This window comes from Aquila chrysaetos, chromosome 13 (genome assembly GCF_900496995.4).
Source record: "Aquila chrysaetos chrysaetos chromosome 13, bAquChr1.4, whole genome shotgun sequence".
Taxonomy (NCBI): Eukaryota; Metazoa; Chordata; class Aves; order Accipitriformes; family Accipitridae; genus Aquila; species Aquila chrysaetos.
In genome coordinates this window covers 12,810,429-12,826,357 of record NC_044016.1, presented here as the reverse complement: position 1 = coordinate 12,826,357, position 15,929 = coordinate 12,810,429, and the positions used below count along the sequence as shown (strand labels likewise).

The window sequence follows — 15,929 nt, the reverse complement described above, 5'->3', positions numbered from 1 at the left end:
AAGGAAGCAAATGTACTGATGGGTTGTTGAGTCTTTTTTGGCTCACTTCATCAAAAGCAATGCATTTTTATCTGATTTTCTTTTCCTTTAAAATTTAGGGTATTTTTCAAAATCAAAAGCCGCAATGCTCATATGAAGACTCACAGACAACAAGAAGAACAGCAAAGGCAGAAGGCTCAGAAGGCTGCTGTGGCAGCAGAAATGGCAGCCACTATTGCGAGAACTACTGGGCCAGTTGGGCATAGTTTGATCCCTCTGGATCACATGAGTTTGGTTAAACATGTTGAAAATGTTGGTGACATTGACGACGATGTTGTTCAGGAGCTGGGTGATGTCATGGAAGAGAATGAAGTCATGGATGCTGACCTTTTATTGGATGATGAAGATGCAGATCTACTGCAGGATGATGCTGAGTTGTAAATAAAGTTGTTTGATAAAGACAGCTACTGAGCACACCCTGAATGGATCAATCAGGAAACCTGGACTGCTTGTTTATTCCCCATTGATTGTAAACTACCTGTTGAAAATGAGAATTCTTTTATCCAGGTCTAGAAAAAAAAGAAATCTGCTTTTTTCCCTTTTTTTTTTTTTTTTAATTAATTTGTGTTTTTGGGGAAAAAAATAAATAATTGGTACAAATATTCTTATAAGGTGTTTTTATCTGAGCTCATTTTGCTGATAACTTCCAAGGCCACTAATTATAGAAGTTCATGGTTCTGCTATCACTTCCTGCCAGATGATCCTGGTAGGATCTTTAGTCTTTAACTGTTTTCATTTTAGCCCAATTACAAGAGTGATCTTCACACACTTCTGATGGAGCTTTTTTTTTTTGCCTATACTGGATCACTTCCAGCATCTTCTAGAGACTAAATGTCACCTCTGTTAAGGAGATGATTACATTCTTTGTCTTTGTGCTGTCATTTTAAGGGGGGGGGGGGGGGGGACTGATTTAACTGTGAAATAATTACAGGAGTGACAGTATCATCTGTAGTATTGCAGTACTTTTTCAGTTCTGTCTTGCCTTAATGCATACATGTTAGGCAGTTTGTAAAAGCATTGGTTACACTGTACATTTTAGAGCTTCCATTTTTGCAAGGTTTTGATCTGCTGATTTTAAAATGACCTAATTCAAGAATTGAAGAAAGAAGATGATTGTACTGTGGTTCACATCATCTGATGGGAACACTGAATCAGGAACACCGCCTTGGAAATCAGATTGCACTGGAAATATATTTTGCTGTGACAATAAATCACACTGTTGAACAGCCATCTCAGTGGTTTTAGGAGAGTGTATGCTTGAGCAATGCAGGAGCTTGCTCTCTCACCAGGCAAATACAGGGAGAGGTTCTTGCCTGTGGAACAGAGATTGATGGAGTATATGCCTTCAGCACATTTTAGTTATTACTTGTAGGGATAAAATGTTATTCTTGTGCCATTTTCAGTCCTCCTCATTACATGAAATTCAAATGTTGTTTATTTAGTAAAACATACTCTAAAGGTGAGTTGACATTGCTGTTTAATAACCATTTCTTCTCCGTTAGGTTCAGATCTACATGCTGGATGTCTAACACCATTTATATAAATATAGATTTGGTTCTCTAAGTAAATAAGAGCTCAAAAGAATTGTACCTTGCAGAATGAAAGAATTAAGGAAGAATTGGAGTTAGGTTGAGTGGACCTTTAATTACAGAATGTGAATACTGATTTTAGAGCTTTCACAGGTAGCAGCACTGATTTTCTTGTGAATTTTGCACAGTAGAAGAGTATTGCTGACTTTATAAAATATTTTATAAGGCTGATTTCAGATCTTCCAGATTTCAGGGTTGTTTGGTTTTTTTTATGGGTTGGGTTTTGGTTTATTGGGGGTTTTTTGCCATGTCCTAATATCTTAAACAGAATCTGAGAGATGGTGGATCTTATTTTCTACTGTCTTTCTTCCTTGTATAACTATGCAAAATGAGGGTAAATCACAGCACTTTTGTATAGGAGTACCGGACCACACAAGTTCAAAACCAGGGGGACTCATTGGCAGAGAGGTGCCTTCTCTGTCAAAGCCAAGTATGTGAAGCCAAATGACCTGAAGTTTCTACTTAAGATCAAATCTTCTGATACTAAAGAACAACCCTTCAGGAGAATTGAAATCACTTCACGGTTTCTGGTTAGTGACGTTCCTGGGTACATGGTTTGTTTTAGTGGGCTTTTTGGGGTTGTTTCAGAGGATATTTAGTTGGTTTTGATCAGCGGGTGGAATTTCACTCCCTCTGCTACATAAGGGATCATGTTCTCAATGACTGTACCTGTGAGTTTGAGGAGATCAGGCAGCAGCCGCCTTTTCTTTCATGAACTGCCAGGCAGCAGACTTCCCAGCAGTTCCTGTCCGTGCTGTGACATGTTACTTTCACAGGGGCCATGCAACCCAGGTTCAGCAGACTGGGTGTTCAGCTGTATGCTGCCAACTAGATCCACTGATAATAAATTTTGTAGATTGTGCAAGTCTTAGTGGTTTGCAAAGTAGAGGCTTTTGTGAGTGGTAACTTGTGCTGACTTTAGGAGCCTGTGTTATAGACAACCTGGCAGTCTACTCTTTCTCTTCCAAACTTGGATCATTTTGAACTTTTAAAGATCTTTCTGAGAAAGGCTGCTGCACTGGAAAATGGAAACATGTTTTCAGGTTCCCCTGTTAGTGGTGGGGAAAAAAAAAAAGAGTGTTTAAGCAAAGTGATAATTGAAGTCAGTGAGAGTTCTGCTTGAAGAAAAGTAAAACATAGTAGAAACTTGTGGGCTTGATTCTGAAGAGCAGCTCTATATTAAAGAATCTACAGTAGAACTTTTCTAGCAACAATTGGACAGGTATCTGTGCTAAACCTAGTATATATAAATATATATACATATATATGCCTGGTTCTGTAACATTAATCGGGTGCTGTTTTATTGTACAGCCAAGAAGATAATAGAACAACAATAACCAAAGAAGTTATTCATAAAGGAAAGAAAATGCACATTTCTTAAGCAGTACACGATTTAGGCCTCAGACATTGACTTCATTATTATTATTAAGTGTTGCATTGGCTGATGTTAAACAGATGCTGTTCTGCCTATTTGTACATAAGTTGGACATAGTTTTATTTCAGAAAATTTGTTTTCTTGCTGATGGTTGATGATGGAAAACTGTTCACTATTGAACTTAGTCCTCTTTGATAAAACCTGTACATAGAGAAAACATATTTTATAAGAAAAATCTTATTTTCAATATTTAACTGTTATTTTATTAGAAGATGGTTGTAAATATTTTAGGTGCTTTAGTGTAAAAAGCAGACTGTAATTTTAGGTGGCAGAGGAAGTAACAAAATAAAAAAAATATACATTTGATATAGCTTGTGATCTATGCTGGTTTCAGGTGCCTGCTGTTAGCATTTGACTTGCACACAGCTTAATTTCAGGTTACTACCTGCCTGGATGTGTGTATTAGGATGGCTTTAGTGGCATGAATTAGTACTTGTTTATTCCCCGCCCTTACATATTCGGTACTGATCAGAACCTGTGTTATAATATTAACTGCTATTTATATGTGTAAAAAGAAAGGGTTTATATGATGTTTCCAGTCGTTTTTATACTTTGGTAAAATATAGTTGGCTGGGTTTTGCTAACAGGGTTGTATAACTTTTTTTTTAAAGTACTTTTAAGAGGGGGGAGACGGTTGAAAACTAGCTTCATGTGTAATTGTTTTTCAAAGAATTCCTGACTCGTTCCAGGCAAAAAAAAAAAAAAAAAAAAAAAAAAAATCATGTATTCACCTCTATACATGAGTATTCTTAGTAAGAACGAGTTGTGGTAAAAACCATTCTCAGAAAGCGGGAGAAAGCTGAAGAAACCCCCTTTACCTCTCACCTCCAGCAAAAGAAGTAATGTCACCTGCCCTGCCTCGGGGTCGGAAAAATTAACAATTCCTCCTTTCTTCCCTCCGGCACTGGGTGTCCTCTCCTGGAAAAACAGGACGGAGAGCGTCTGTGAGGGGAGGGGGGGGGGGGGGGCGACCGTTGGCGGGAAACGGTTTGGGCGCGCGCGGAGGCGAGGAGAGCCGTTACATCGTCGGTCAGTACTGAGGCAACGCTCGGGGGGGGCGGGGGTGGGGAGGCGAGTTGGGAGCTCGTATGGCGCCGTCCGGCGCCATACGAGCTCCCAACTCGCCTCCCCACCCCCGAGCGCGGCCCTGCCCGACGGTGCCGCAGTGCCTCCGCCTCAGCGGGGGTGCTTGCTTGCTCAGCCGTGGCGGCGGGGGCGCTCTTCGGTCGCCTGTGGGCCCGGCGGATGAAGCCGCTTTTCTCCTTCCGGGCCGCTCGCTATGGTCGGCGGGTTGGGGCGGAGAAAAGATGGCGGCGGGGTGGCTGTGGCGGCGGCTCTTTCAGGTGCGACGTGTGGCGGGAGAGGGGACGGGTGAGGCCCGTTCTCCTTCATCTCTTTTTCCCTTCCTTCGGCGTCTTCACTGCTGAGGGGAGAGGAAAAAGCGAGCTGGAGCAGCGGTCCCCGCGCAGGGCTGAGGGCCGGTGCTCGGCGCTGTGCAAACCCCGGTATCGCGTCCCCGGTGCGAGCTGTATTGGAGCCGGCCTGCCCTTCTCGGTGGCTTCCTCTTGGCTGCGGGAGAGTTGGGGTTTTCCAGCGTGGGGCTGTGTCTCTGCCCGCTGTCATCGGCGTAGCGGGTCCTCAGAACTTTCCTGCAGTCCTGTTTTTGTGGCGGTTATTCTGCGTGTAAGGAATGATGAAGAATAGATGACTTGGGTTTGGAGGTTGTGTGCCAAGTCTGTTTCTAGTCTTAAAGTTTCAAATCTCGAAGTTATAACGTAAAAAAAAAAAATAGGAAAACTTTTTACATTATCGATGTTTTCTACTGGTTTTGACTTCTGAAGGGTGATTACTTTCTCTCAAGTTGAGAAAATTTTATGTTGGGGGTTTGCTATTCATCTTCTGAAGCCCTAAACTCTTTTCTGTCTGTGTGCTGTGTTCTGGAGTTGCCTACCTTTCGGGCATCTGTCTCCTCCTGAGTACTTCAGAATCTCTCAGCCAAACAAAATGAACGCTATTTTGCATTAGAAGAGGTGTAATTTTGTTTTGTGCAAGGCCTTAGTTCACACAGGAAATTGAATTCTGTTATGTTGCAGTCTGAGCGTCTTTTCCACTTTCTATGATGGTCATATTAGCAAGAGCGCGTTAAGTATATTTAAATCGGAGAATGAAAGAAGCTGTTAAAATACACTTAACTGCCTGCTGAATGCTATCTTTACTACCTGAGGTACTCCACATATCATTTTGTCAAAACTTGCACAGAGCACCTTTATTTTACAAAAACTTTTGACTCGATGCATGCCTGCATAATTAGTAACAAAAGGAGGCAGCATGTGGTGGGAATAATACGCACAATCATAGAATATTGTAAAGGCTGCAGAGCTCAGTATGTGGGATAGAACTCTACTGTTTCGTGTTTTGTTTTATTAATTTTTATTACATGAAGACTGAAATGTTTGCATCTGAAACCACATAACACAGCATGCTATGAGTGTACATATCTTTGCAATAACAACTCCATATTACAAGGTTAAGCAGTTAAAAGTAAAAGAATATATAGCAGAGACTGCATACCCACAAAAAAACAAAAAACAGGTACAACTTCTAGTTAAGTTTCCAGTCAATAGTCTTACATTTGTCATCTGGGGTCAGGTTCTGTGCCATATACTTGCACACATAGTTTAAGCCCTGCACTGAATACAGTCTTTTATGCTCATGGGCCTATCTGCTCCCTGAAGTGGTGTCAGGTGATGATGTTAGTGTACTTCATATTGGCATTAAATGAAAAGGAGGCAGTACTCTGACTTCAGAGATACTGAATTGAGGTGCAAATATCAAGTTAATTTTATCAGATATATTTTTTTATTTTTAGGTATTAAGGCTCAAGTACTTCTCGACATGAACTTTGAAACATTCTGAACGGTCATCAACCATAGTGGCAGATATTCAGTGCTCCTAAAGTTGCTTATTGTGTCATGCACTTCAGAATGTAACACCAGTGCTTATGTGTGATCATCTGGATTTGAAAGGCTTGCCTAAGGGGAGACATTCAGCTGTGCTCTCCAAACAACAGTCAGCTTTGTAAACTGGAAACTCTCCTGCCTCTTCCTGCAGTCATCTTCCTTGTTGGATGCAGAATTTGTAGGACAAATAGCAAATTACTTCACGAAACAACTTCATTCACTGCTGATCTTTAATTAATGTATAATGCATACTGGAGAAGGTTAGGGACCTAATAACATCATATAGTTAGTTATGTGCATCCTTGAGCGACTAAATTAAGATTACCTGGAAAAGTGTCAATTCTGGCTGTTTTCTGATGTTTTGATTGTACAGTCACCTACATAACTGATGAGTAGGGTATCTGTCTTCTCTCTTAAAGCTATGATTCCAGCATCTGTTAAATAAGAGTATCAAGGGACTGGATAAGTAGCTAATTTTGCTTCAGCATTCTGCTGCAGCCCTGAGTTTCTCTTAAGCAAGTAAAAGTTTTGGTTCCTTTTTTTTTTCCCCTCAAGTAGTCTATAACTTTGCCAAATTGAGAATTAGTGGAAGGAAGCTAGAAGCCACATAACGTTCAGAAGGGAGCGATTATTCTAGTACGAAAGACAGTAATGTTACATCTTGACTAACAGTTGTATTCCCTTTTTAACACAGAAAAATCATGTTATCTTTTAAATATGGTTCATTTACTTGTCAGATGTATTTCTATTTAAATGTTCTCTTCAAAAGAACAAGTGTTCAAAATCACAAGGAACTTCTGCTGAAAAAACAGGAAATTTCCAGTTAAATTCAGAGGTTGAATTTTTGCATGTATAGGATACTGTTTTCAATTGCTTTTATAACAGCAAGTCCTACTTAGGTTTGTCACTTGATGAAATCTGATGCCACACAAAATATATTTTTCTGCTAAAATAAAAGCTTTGTGATTGCTATTCAGGTGCCTCGTTAATAATAAGTGCGTACTGTTACATTGTTCATTTACTGTGTTCCTTTTTCTAGGTGCTATTGTATACTAAAATACATTTCCATGCTCCTGTTTTCCTGTGTTTCCCAATAGAGCAAACTTTCTAGTTTGGCAGATCAATGCCTAGGAATGTGTTATGCTCTAGCATGCAAAAAAGTACCTTTAATAAACCTGTTTCTGGTTTGGGTCAAATAACCCCATAACCTGTTTGTTTTATACAGGGATCAGCTTTTCCTGCCAATTATGCAAGCAGAATTATGCAAAAGCAGTGTTTTCTTCCGTAAGTATAAAAGACCCTCCTTCTTTCTGCTTTTCCTCCACACTCCCTAAAAAAATCCAACTTTAACAACTTATTTTATGCTTTCCCCATTACCACATTTCTAGAAACTCCAACTTGATGGGAGTACGGCTGGCTGGATCCCATGTTGATACACAGGAGCCTAAGACTAATCCTTTGGTAAGTGTTTTATAATGATACTTTGTATGTTGTCTTAGTAATAAAGAGGGCGTACAGAAAAATTTGAATTCCTTTATTGCAGCTTTTTAAAGTTCTGTCTTAATGATGTCAAATTTGCTGTAGAGAAAGAAACAATTTAGATTATTGGTATTTGAGATTTTTTTTCCAGCAAGATTTCTATAGCTCATAGTTGCCTCTTACTCACTTTCCTCCTCCTCTTTGTAGCTGTAACTCCCATGAAATACCAGCTTTTTGGCCACATTCAGTTCAGCGCCTGCAGCAGCTTAGGCAGCCTAAGGCCTTTGGCTTGGAAGCTGGGAGCCTAGGGCTCATGAGGTGGCAAGTTCATGAAGGCATGTGGCAGATATCTTGCTTTTAGAATCTGAATGCTTTGATTTTTGACTCGGACTTCAAAAGCACGTGTTCAATCTGTATAATACATGCGAGTAAGCCAAAATCTTATAGGTAGTATTACATTTACAGTGCAGACCCAGCCTTCCTGCCATGTGTCGTACATGCTGGATTTACTGTGCTAAAACTGCCTGGGAGTAAACCTGTGGGAAAATCGGTGCTTCCTGGACACATCAAAGCTTTTCAGATGATCAGTGAGCCCAGGCCATGAGAAATTGAAGCTCTAACTGAAAGTCATAAACTTTTACCTGGACAAACATGAAGGATAATATGCCTGGGGAAGCCTGCTGTGTTTAAAGTAGCCTTATAACTGACTTAGTAAAGTGAGAATTCTGGTAACTGCCCATAAGGTTCTAGTTACTGTCCATACCCAAGCAAAGTCTGAGAATTTCACATATTCTCATGCTGCTATTTAAAATACAAATACTGCTGCTCCAGACTTGCTTTAGTAATGAGTTTCACTCTTGCCTTTGCTAGTGTTGTCCTCCTTATATTTATCTGGCATTCCCTTTCCTTTTCTGATCAAGAAATTTTACCTAAATGTTCAGAAGTTGGGTGTCTCTTCACACTTTTGCCTTCCCTGATAAGAGTGAGAACTGTCAATCAAGGTAACACTGTCAGCCTCTTGCAGATAAACTAAAATAAGCAGCTAACAGTGTGTGGTTTTTTTCCTCTTTTACAAATGGGGCGCACAGGCTAAGAAAATATGCCATGCATGCATTAATAAAGGAGAACATGGAGTGGTAACTCTTGTCCTTTCTTTAAAAATGCAGGTATCTATTTCAGATGAACCAGAAACACTGTACAAGAGATTGTCCCTTTTAGTTAAAGGCCACGATAAAGCTGTGTTGGACAGCTATGAATATTTTGCAGTGCTTGCAGCTAAAGAACTTGGCATCTCTGTTGAAAAAGTGTAAGTAACTGATCTGTAGAGTGATGTGGTGTCAGATGCTTCTTCAGGTTCTGTGCTTAGAAGTATTTTCTTTTTTTCAGAAGAAAGAGGTGTAATCTGACATTTTTTTCTCAGATTATAAATCTAACACTTCTTAGATCATAGAATCATAGAATCATTTAGGTCGGAAAAGACCTTCAAGATCATCAAGTCCAACCATCATCCATGCCCACTAAACCATGTAGATAGCAGCACAGCGATGAGAAGGCAGCAGCAGTTCTACACTCAGCATCGCCATAGTAGAAGTGCATTTTAACTACATGAAGGATATTGACAGTACTCTTAAGTACAGTTGTCAGTGCTCTAGCTTCCCTGAACGAATGCTGTTAATACCTGAGTATTAACCATGCCCATGTGGGTTAATAATAAACTGTACCAGTGTTTAACACTTTCTTGTAGATCTTCTAAATGTCAAATAAGAACAGGGATTTCAGCATAATCTTTCAGATAATTTGTATTAGCATCCTTTATATAAAATGAAATTTTCTTTTTGTGCTTTGTTCAGACATAAACCTCCAAAGAAGATAGAACGATTGACACTTTTAAAATCTGTACACATTTACAAGAAGCACAGAGTTCAGTATGAAATGAGAACACATTACATGTGTTTGGAGGTAAGAAAGATGTAAAAAAAACCCAAAACAGTGTGTTCTAGGTGCACAATTCAAAGATGTTAACTCAGGAGTGAACACAAACTTCCTATTTACTTGGGTTGGGGAGGAGAGTGCAGGCAATAGCAGAAAACAGCTGACCTAGGTACGTCAAATGTAGCTCAAGTTATTCTGAATGTACAGCCTATATAATTTTTGGATTAAAAGGCTGATTTTGACCATCATCTTAACAGCTGAAAGAATGATTAAAAAATAAGGTAGACTTGAGGGTTATCTTTATATGTGTTATGCTCTTGGTTTCCAAGAATCAGTGGGATAGGAGCTTTCTCAAGAACAGAGGGAGATGCAGCTAAATCATTGTCATTACCAGTCACTAAGGGTTCTGTTCTTTGTGAATTTGTCTGATGTTTTTGAACACGCATACTTTTGCCCTGTGCAACATCATGTGGCAAACTAAAACTGTGGGGGGGAAATACCAGAAAGGAAGTGTATACAAACCACTAGCTTTATGGCTGATGACACAGACTTTTGTATGGTTTAAAATGCAGCTGTGGTTGATTTTCTTAGAAGAAAGGTTTACTGCCAGCATTTTGTGGCTCCTGGGTTTCTTACTGTATATTTGCACAGTGCTTAGCAAAATAGCACTTTGCTTTAAGTCCCCAGACATCAGTGCAGTACAAATGGCTGCCCACAGACTGTAAGCACTATTTTTGCCATCCAGGAGAGACTAGAAAATCAGTAATTCAATGGAATTCTGGAGTAGCAGGATTTATAAGCAGCTTGAACTTTGAGAGTATTCAAAAGCTGGTGATTCTTGCATAACCTGTAATTAATTTCATCTGATACCTGCAGTGTTAAGATCCACCACTTCCATCATAATCAATGCATGTGGTCACAGGCAGTACGCGCAGTTCTGTGAACTACTTTATACTTGCATGAGAGTTGTGTACAGCTCAACTGCTTCTGTTCAATATTATGGAACCTGCCTTCCTGTAAGATGTTTGGTCCCATAGCAAGAACTAGAGAAGGGCAAGCTCTTTTTTTTTTTTATTTATTTATTTTTTATTCTGTTTGAAGTATTAATAATAGTAGTTCATTAAAAAACCATTACTTCTGTTTTAGTTAAAATACCTAACAAGTAGTACTGCTGCAGTTTACTTGGAGTACGTTCAACGGAACTTACCTGAAGGGGTTGCCATGGAAGTAAAAAAGGTAAGTTTCCACCTCACACTGTTAACTGTTATGAGGCTAGGTCCTGATGCAAGTACCAATAACTACTGAAGTCTTTAGAAAGTCAGCAGAGGAAATGTGTGTGGTTTGGAAGGAACATTTTTCCAAAGTATTAAATGGTAAAGAGGCTGTATTGCTTGGAAATGCCACTAGGTGGCATTTTTAATCTGATAAATCTCTCAAACCAGAATAAATAAAGCAAGGTAGTTAGATGTTAACTAGCTGGTACAATAAATGGTTGCTTTGCTTTCCTTTTAGACTAAGATAGAGAAAATACCTGAACACATTCAGGAACCAGTTTGGGATACACTACCTCAAGTAGAAGAAACTGAAGTCAAGTCATGAACTCACTCAGGTACTTTGCTCCGTTAGTGCTGAAATTAGTTGCTCTTATCAACCTAATTTACTGAGACAAGTCTACTGTTAAATAAAAGTTCTCCTATAAAGTAATTATATCAACTCGTGTTTCAGCGAGTTATTCTTGATCATATCTCCAGTACATGTAGACTGAACAGCTATAAAGTGAAGAAGTTTGACTATACTCTGTGATCAAGAACTATGGTAATCTATAACATGTTTGTAGAAAGGTAATTTTTAAAAAAATTTTATATATATAGAAAAGTGTATTTACATGTAAATATATATATTCTCAATTCTCAATCTTCTTTTGATACTAAATGGCTTCTGAATTCTGAAATACTTGCAAAATCCACTTCATGTTTGTGTAACGTTTAATGTTATGGATGCCAGCTCGTTACACGTTTTTTGCTGTAGCTCCTTTGAAGTAACTGCATCCCAGGTGTACATACAGCTTGCATATTAACTTGTAGTAAGTCAAAAACCACAATCTTAGAGGACACTGAGGCATACTGAGCCTTTCCTAGGCTCCTATAGTTCCAATAGCCTCATTTCCAGTCTTAGTAACTGCTTGCTAACAGAGAACACAGTGATCACAGTACAAATCTGGGACTTCCACAGGCTTGCATCTCTCACTTAAACGAAGTGCTTGTAGAATCATGTTGCAAAGCAAATGGATACTGCAAAGTGTCATTATGGACAGGACAAACAGTGCATTAAGTGTTTTAGTTCACTACAGGGAAAGGCATGGCCTTTTTCTAAACTGGCTCGGTTGGTTATTTTGTAAACCCAGCCTAGCTGGACACTACTTACACTTAGAGGGGAAAAACAGTACAAATAGCAAAAGAGTTCTCAACTGCTTTGAAGGTTAATTCACCATGAATCAAACGACATAATACTAGGTGCAAAGTCATCATCCACTTTACCTTCAGATTGCGTTAAGCATTTCTACCTTTCCTAGGTTAGCAGGAAGGGCACAGCTGCAGGAATCTGCTTCACTATTAAGAGAGTGGCTTTGATTTGACTGCTATTAACAGAATTTACAGGATAGCCAACTGGGTCACAGGACAAGACAACCAGAGAGGCTGGATCATACTTACCAAGACCACTCAAAGTTTTATACAATCATAAAAGAAAAGAAGCCCAGTGTTATTATCAGACAGAAATGGACAGTCTTAATGGTAAATAGCTGAAAGACAAGAAACCAAGCTTGTGCTTGAAGATCATCTGCGTTTTCTAGCCGTAGAGAGGCCCAAAGCTGTTTTAGGAGAGCTATTTCAAGAGAGTCATTATAGCTGGTATCATTCATGATAGAAAGGAAGCTGCCTGTGAACTTTCTACAATATGCCTCAGAAAAAAGAAGAAAGTAAGTTAATCAAAGCCCTTATGGGAAGATATACTGCCTAGTTCTCCCTTCAAGGTGTTTGCTTTCCTCGATTTCAAGCTATTCCTCCTTTCTCTCATTCCTAGTATGCAGTCATAATAGCATTTCTTGAAGTCATGTCAGACACTATATAAAGTGAAGGGAGAAATTGTGAGCTGACCTGGTTAAATAAAGCTGGTGCTTCAGAGGAACAGCCTCTTTCAAGTCTGTATTGTATTTTCTTCAAATTTGCCATGCTTCCATGCTGTAGTTGTGCATAAGCCACCTGCCAAGTTATATAGTATCGAAATATGACTGTGCTCAATACTAAGTCTTTCCACATCTTGGTTTGATGCATGGTAAGATTAAGAGGTTGTCTTCTATTGTCTTCAGTGTTCTCTGCTCAGCCTGCAGTTTTTGGCTAAATGGCCAGTCAGCATGGCTTTTCAGTTGGCTCAGAGTTGTAGTTATCAGATCTAAATAGGAACGGGCTTAGGAGACAGCTGCAGAGAGTATTAGCCCATGTAAGCAACCCCCTGGCAGAAGGGATGCTTGATCTTGGGAAAGGTATATTATTAGAGAATTTCTTGCTTCCAGCCTCATCATATGTTGGGGAAAGCCAGTGTGCATGTAAAGCGATCTCTGGACCTTAACTATGTTGACAGAGCCATAGCTAACTGCCATCACAGATCACGTCCACCCCAAAAAAGCAGAATGACCTATGCACAGTCTGATTGTTACAGACCAATATTTACTAGCACTGCCATTTACTGACCTTAGTAGGCCATACTTCTCATCCATTATTTTACCCTGTATGAAACTTCCTCCCTTTTAAGACTGTGATCCTTCCCTGCTTCCTCTGTCTTCCCCTTCATGTTCAGGGGTTTCCTAAGGCCTAACAGCATCTTTGTCTTTATCTCTAGTTATGCATTTGTAGACCACTGTAACCGTGCAATGCACTCGAACCTTTTTCCATCTACTAATGTGGCTTCTGACTTTCACAGCATGTTCCTGATCCTTACAAAACTTCAGATAAACTATTTTGTTGGATAAACTATTTCCATTCTTTACTTCTTTTCCCATTCTCCAGTTTTGCTTTTTCTGCCACCTTTCTTAGGACGTGCCAACACAACACTTCTTGTGTCACAACACTGCTTTAGGTCTGTGCTAAATATTGGCACCGAAGATAAACAAGTTCTTGAGTCCATTCAATCTTTAAAATCCTTGATCACTGCCAGTAAGCTGGAGGTGGACTTCCTTCCACAAATACTTTGTGACTAACAGCTGCCAGCCTACTTTAGGTGTCAAAAAATATACAGACCAATATATTACGTAAATAATATATAACAGCTGTTTATAAAATTTTCAGGTTTGTAGAGTAATTTTAAAACTAAATCCAGAGCATTCATGTTACTTTTCTTTGAGCCATTTAACCATTTAAAAATTGTGACAAAGGCACTGCTCAAAGGCAGTTGTGGCAGAATCCAATCACTTATGGATTAAAGAGTTTTTAAAAAATATCTAAATTACCCTGCATTTCCCAGATACCCAGGGTTCATTTGCCATATGACAGTATCTTTCAGTACAAAAACGATTTGTGAACAGTAATTTCTGTATCACTTAGAAAGGTATTTAAAGATGCAGTCTGAATTCATTCTCAGCATTTCATGAAAGCACTCGTGTATTTCCCTTTCTTATACATGCCAGGGGTCATCAGTCATGCCTAGAATGTTACTTCAATTTTGGTTTCTACAGTTTTAATCATACCACTACCACAACTTAATTGTCATGTTAGCTTTCATATGATTATACAGCAAGCTTCTTGCTTTAGAAGCCTTTCCTGCCAGTCTCTGCATTTCATGCACCAGTAAATTAATTACAATCTATCTGTTATTCCAGGGAGCACTGGAAATACAGCAAGTCCAAGGGAAGGTCATTCACCCAGGAAGCTGTGATATGAGAAGATTTTGCTCTTTGTGTAATACAAAGCTGTAGTTACAACTGCTTCAAGTCTGCTATTGTCTTAAACTGCACTGAAACAGGCAGAGTCTAGTACTTGTCCCTTCAAATTAGAAATTTGGAAATAGAACCTCACATGCTGATCATGGCTTTCCCCAGCAAGCACCATTAGGAAATGCCACCCTTTCTTGTTTCCACACTTTTGCAGCCACAAAAATAGCACAACTGTCTTTAAAAAATATCTTTCCTGTCATAAAAGTTAGGGAGATTTCTTGCTCCTATTTAAAACATTTCATCGTCAGGTTTCCCTCTGACTAGTTTGCTGTGGTCTTCTCAAGTTCAGGGTTTTTTTTCCACTAAAAACTAGTATTCACTGTTGTCCATTTGTGTGGTGAAAAGTGGAAGTTACACTTCTGACAGTCATTCATAAGTCAACCATGATAAATCACAAAGGCCCTCAGAGGATCTGAGTGTATGACAGCGTACCTGCGCACCAGGGAACGGGCGTACCTCAGTACTTCAGCTGACCCAGTTTCTTTAAGATAGAGGAATCAGAGAGGTATTTCATTTACAGTAAAAATATGGGAAAAAAAAAAACCAAACCCAAAACCAACCCATTTAATACAAGCAATTTATTTGTTTGGGTAGATGCACACAGTGCATGTAATGTTTCTCTTCTATAACATTTTTCTACATACTTTTGTACAGTAAAAGGACAGCATTATGGGATTTGGGGTTTTGCGTCCCTGTGAAGAAGAAGTTACTGTCTCACTGTTCAATCCAAAATTCCTAGTTCTTGTAACAAAAAGTACTTTGCTTTGGAAATGCTATTTATTGAATTACAAGAAATGAGATTAATAAAAAGTACATGTTTTCTTCTTTCTAGTTAAACAAAATGCCACTTGATAGTGTCAAAAAGCATGCAATCAGTGTATCACATCTGCTGATGCAAGGTCTTTCATACATCAGCGCATCATTATCACTCATCTTTCATTCCCTCCTGCCATGTAAATGCTAGCTCTTCTTTGCTTCAGTATTAGAGTATGTTTCCAGTTCAAAATAATAGGTTTTTTGATGTTAGTTAGTGAAAATATTCATAGGGCTTTTCCCCTAAGCCATTAAGAGTACAGAAGTTTCACCTTTTGCTCAGAGAAAGTTAAAATACCTAGATTATGGAGGCATTGTGACATTGTAACTGAGTAACACCAACAAGACTCCAAACAGGTACAGCAACTTCAGATACCTAGAACTGATAAGAGCTGCTTTAGCCTGTAGTGGTCATGCTGCTAAGAAATTCAAGAGCAGAAGGTTTAGTTTGCCATCAAAAATCAAATGCAATGCAGTGATGAAACTTTCAGACCAAAACAATTATTCTGTGTTATCCAAGAGGGAACATAAAAAATTGAAAACACAGATTAGTTTAGTAACTACTTGAGAGAAAAATGAATTCTAGTAAACAGGATCAGTTTTAAACGGACAAATTCTTCCCTAACGTTCGCACCCACCCAAAAGCAGGGAAAGTCATAATGCAGATTTCTTTCCTCTTTTGTCTAGTGTCTCAT

The 15,929-nt window shown here is 39.1% G+C and overlaps 2 protein-coding genes across 11 annotated transcripts in view; both read left to right on the top strand.

Moving 5' to 3' along the window:
• Window positions 1-3,369, top strand: part of TRERF1 (transcriptional regulating factor 1) — a 104,888-nt gene extending 101,519 nt beyond the window's left edge. For all 7 annotated transcript variants that reach the window (XM_041128192.1, XM_041128191.1, XM_041128193.1 and 4 more), the window contains one exon: window positions 99-3,369. In XM_041128192.1, the coding sequence (XP_040984126.1) occupies window positions 99-420 (322 nt within the window). In that variant the 3' untranslated portion in view covers window positions 421-3,369. The remainder of the gene's footprint in view (window positions 1-98) is intronic.
• An 887-nt stretch (window positions 3,370-4,256) lies between these two features.
• MRPS10 (mitochondrial ribosomal protein S10) lies at window positions 4,257-15,231 on the top strand. 4 transcript variants are annotated; one of them, XR_005933791.1, is made up of 9 exons: window positions 4,257-4,406; window positions 7,249-7,307; window positions 7,412-7,484; window positions 8,669-8,808; window positions 9,353-9,461; window positions 10,581-10,670; window positions 10,947-11,043; window positions 11,186-11,275; window positions 12,092-12,622. XR_005933791.1 is itself a non-coding variant. In XM_030036213.2 (8 exons), the coding sequence occupies exons 1-7, from the start codon at window positions 4,371-4,373 to the stop codon at window positions 11,031-11,033; spliced, it is 594 nt and encodes a 197-aa protein (XP_029892073.1). In that variant the 5' UTR covers window positions 4,257-4,370; the 3' UTR covers window positions 11,034-11,043; window positions 12,092-12,622. The 4 variants fall into 4 exon arrangements, 3 of the variants coding, with proteins under 3 accessions (XP_029892073.1, XP_040984135.1, XP_029892072.1); XM_030036213.2 differs by lacking the exon at window positions 11,186-11,275; XM_030036212.2 differs by lacking the exons at window positions 11,186-11,275; window positions 12,092-12,622 and adding an exon at window positions 14,308-15,231 and having other exon boundaries at window positions 4,260-4,406.
• The last annotated feature ends 698 nt before the right edge of the window (window positions 15,232-15,929 follow it).

What these genes read in the sequence shown, in the direction of transcription:
- MRPS10 (XM_030036212.2), top strand. Translation starts at nt 4,371, where the DNA reads ATGGCGGCGGGGTGGCTGTGGCGGCGGCTCTTTCAG. An exon ending in TGTGGCGGCGGCTCTTTCAG is followed by an intron (nt 4,407 to 7,248) that starts GTGCGACGTGTG and finishes TGTTTTATACAG; the next exon opens with GGATCAGCTTTTCCTGCCAA. An exon ending in GGCATCTCTGTTGAAAAAGT is followed by an intron (nt 8,809 to 9,352) that starts GTAAGTAACTGA and finishes TGCTTTGTTCAG; the next exon opens with ACATAAACCTCCAAAGAAGA.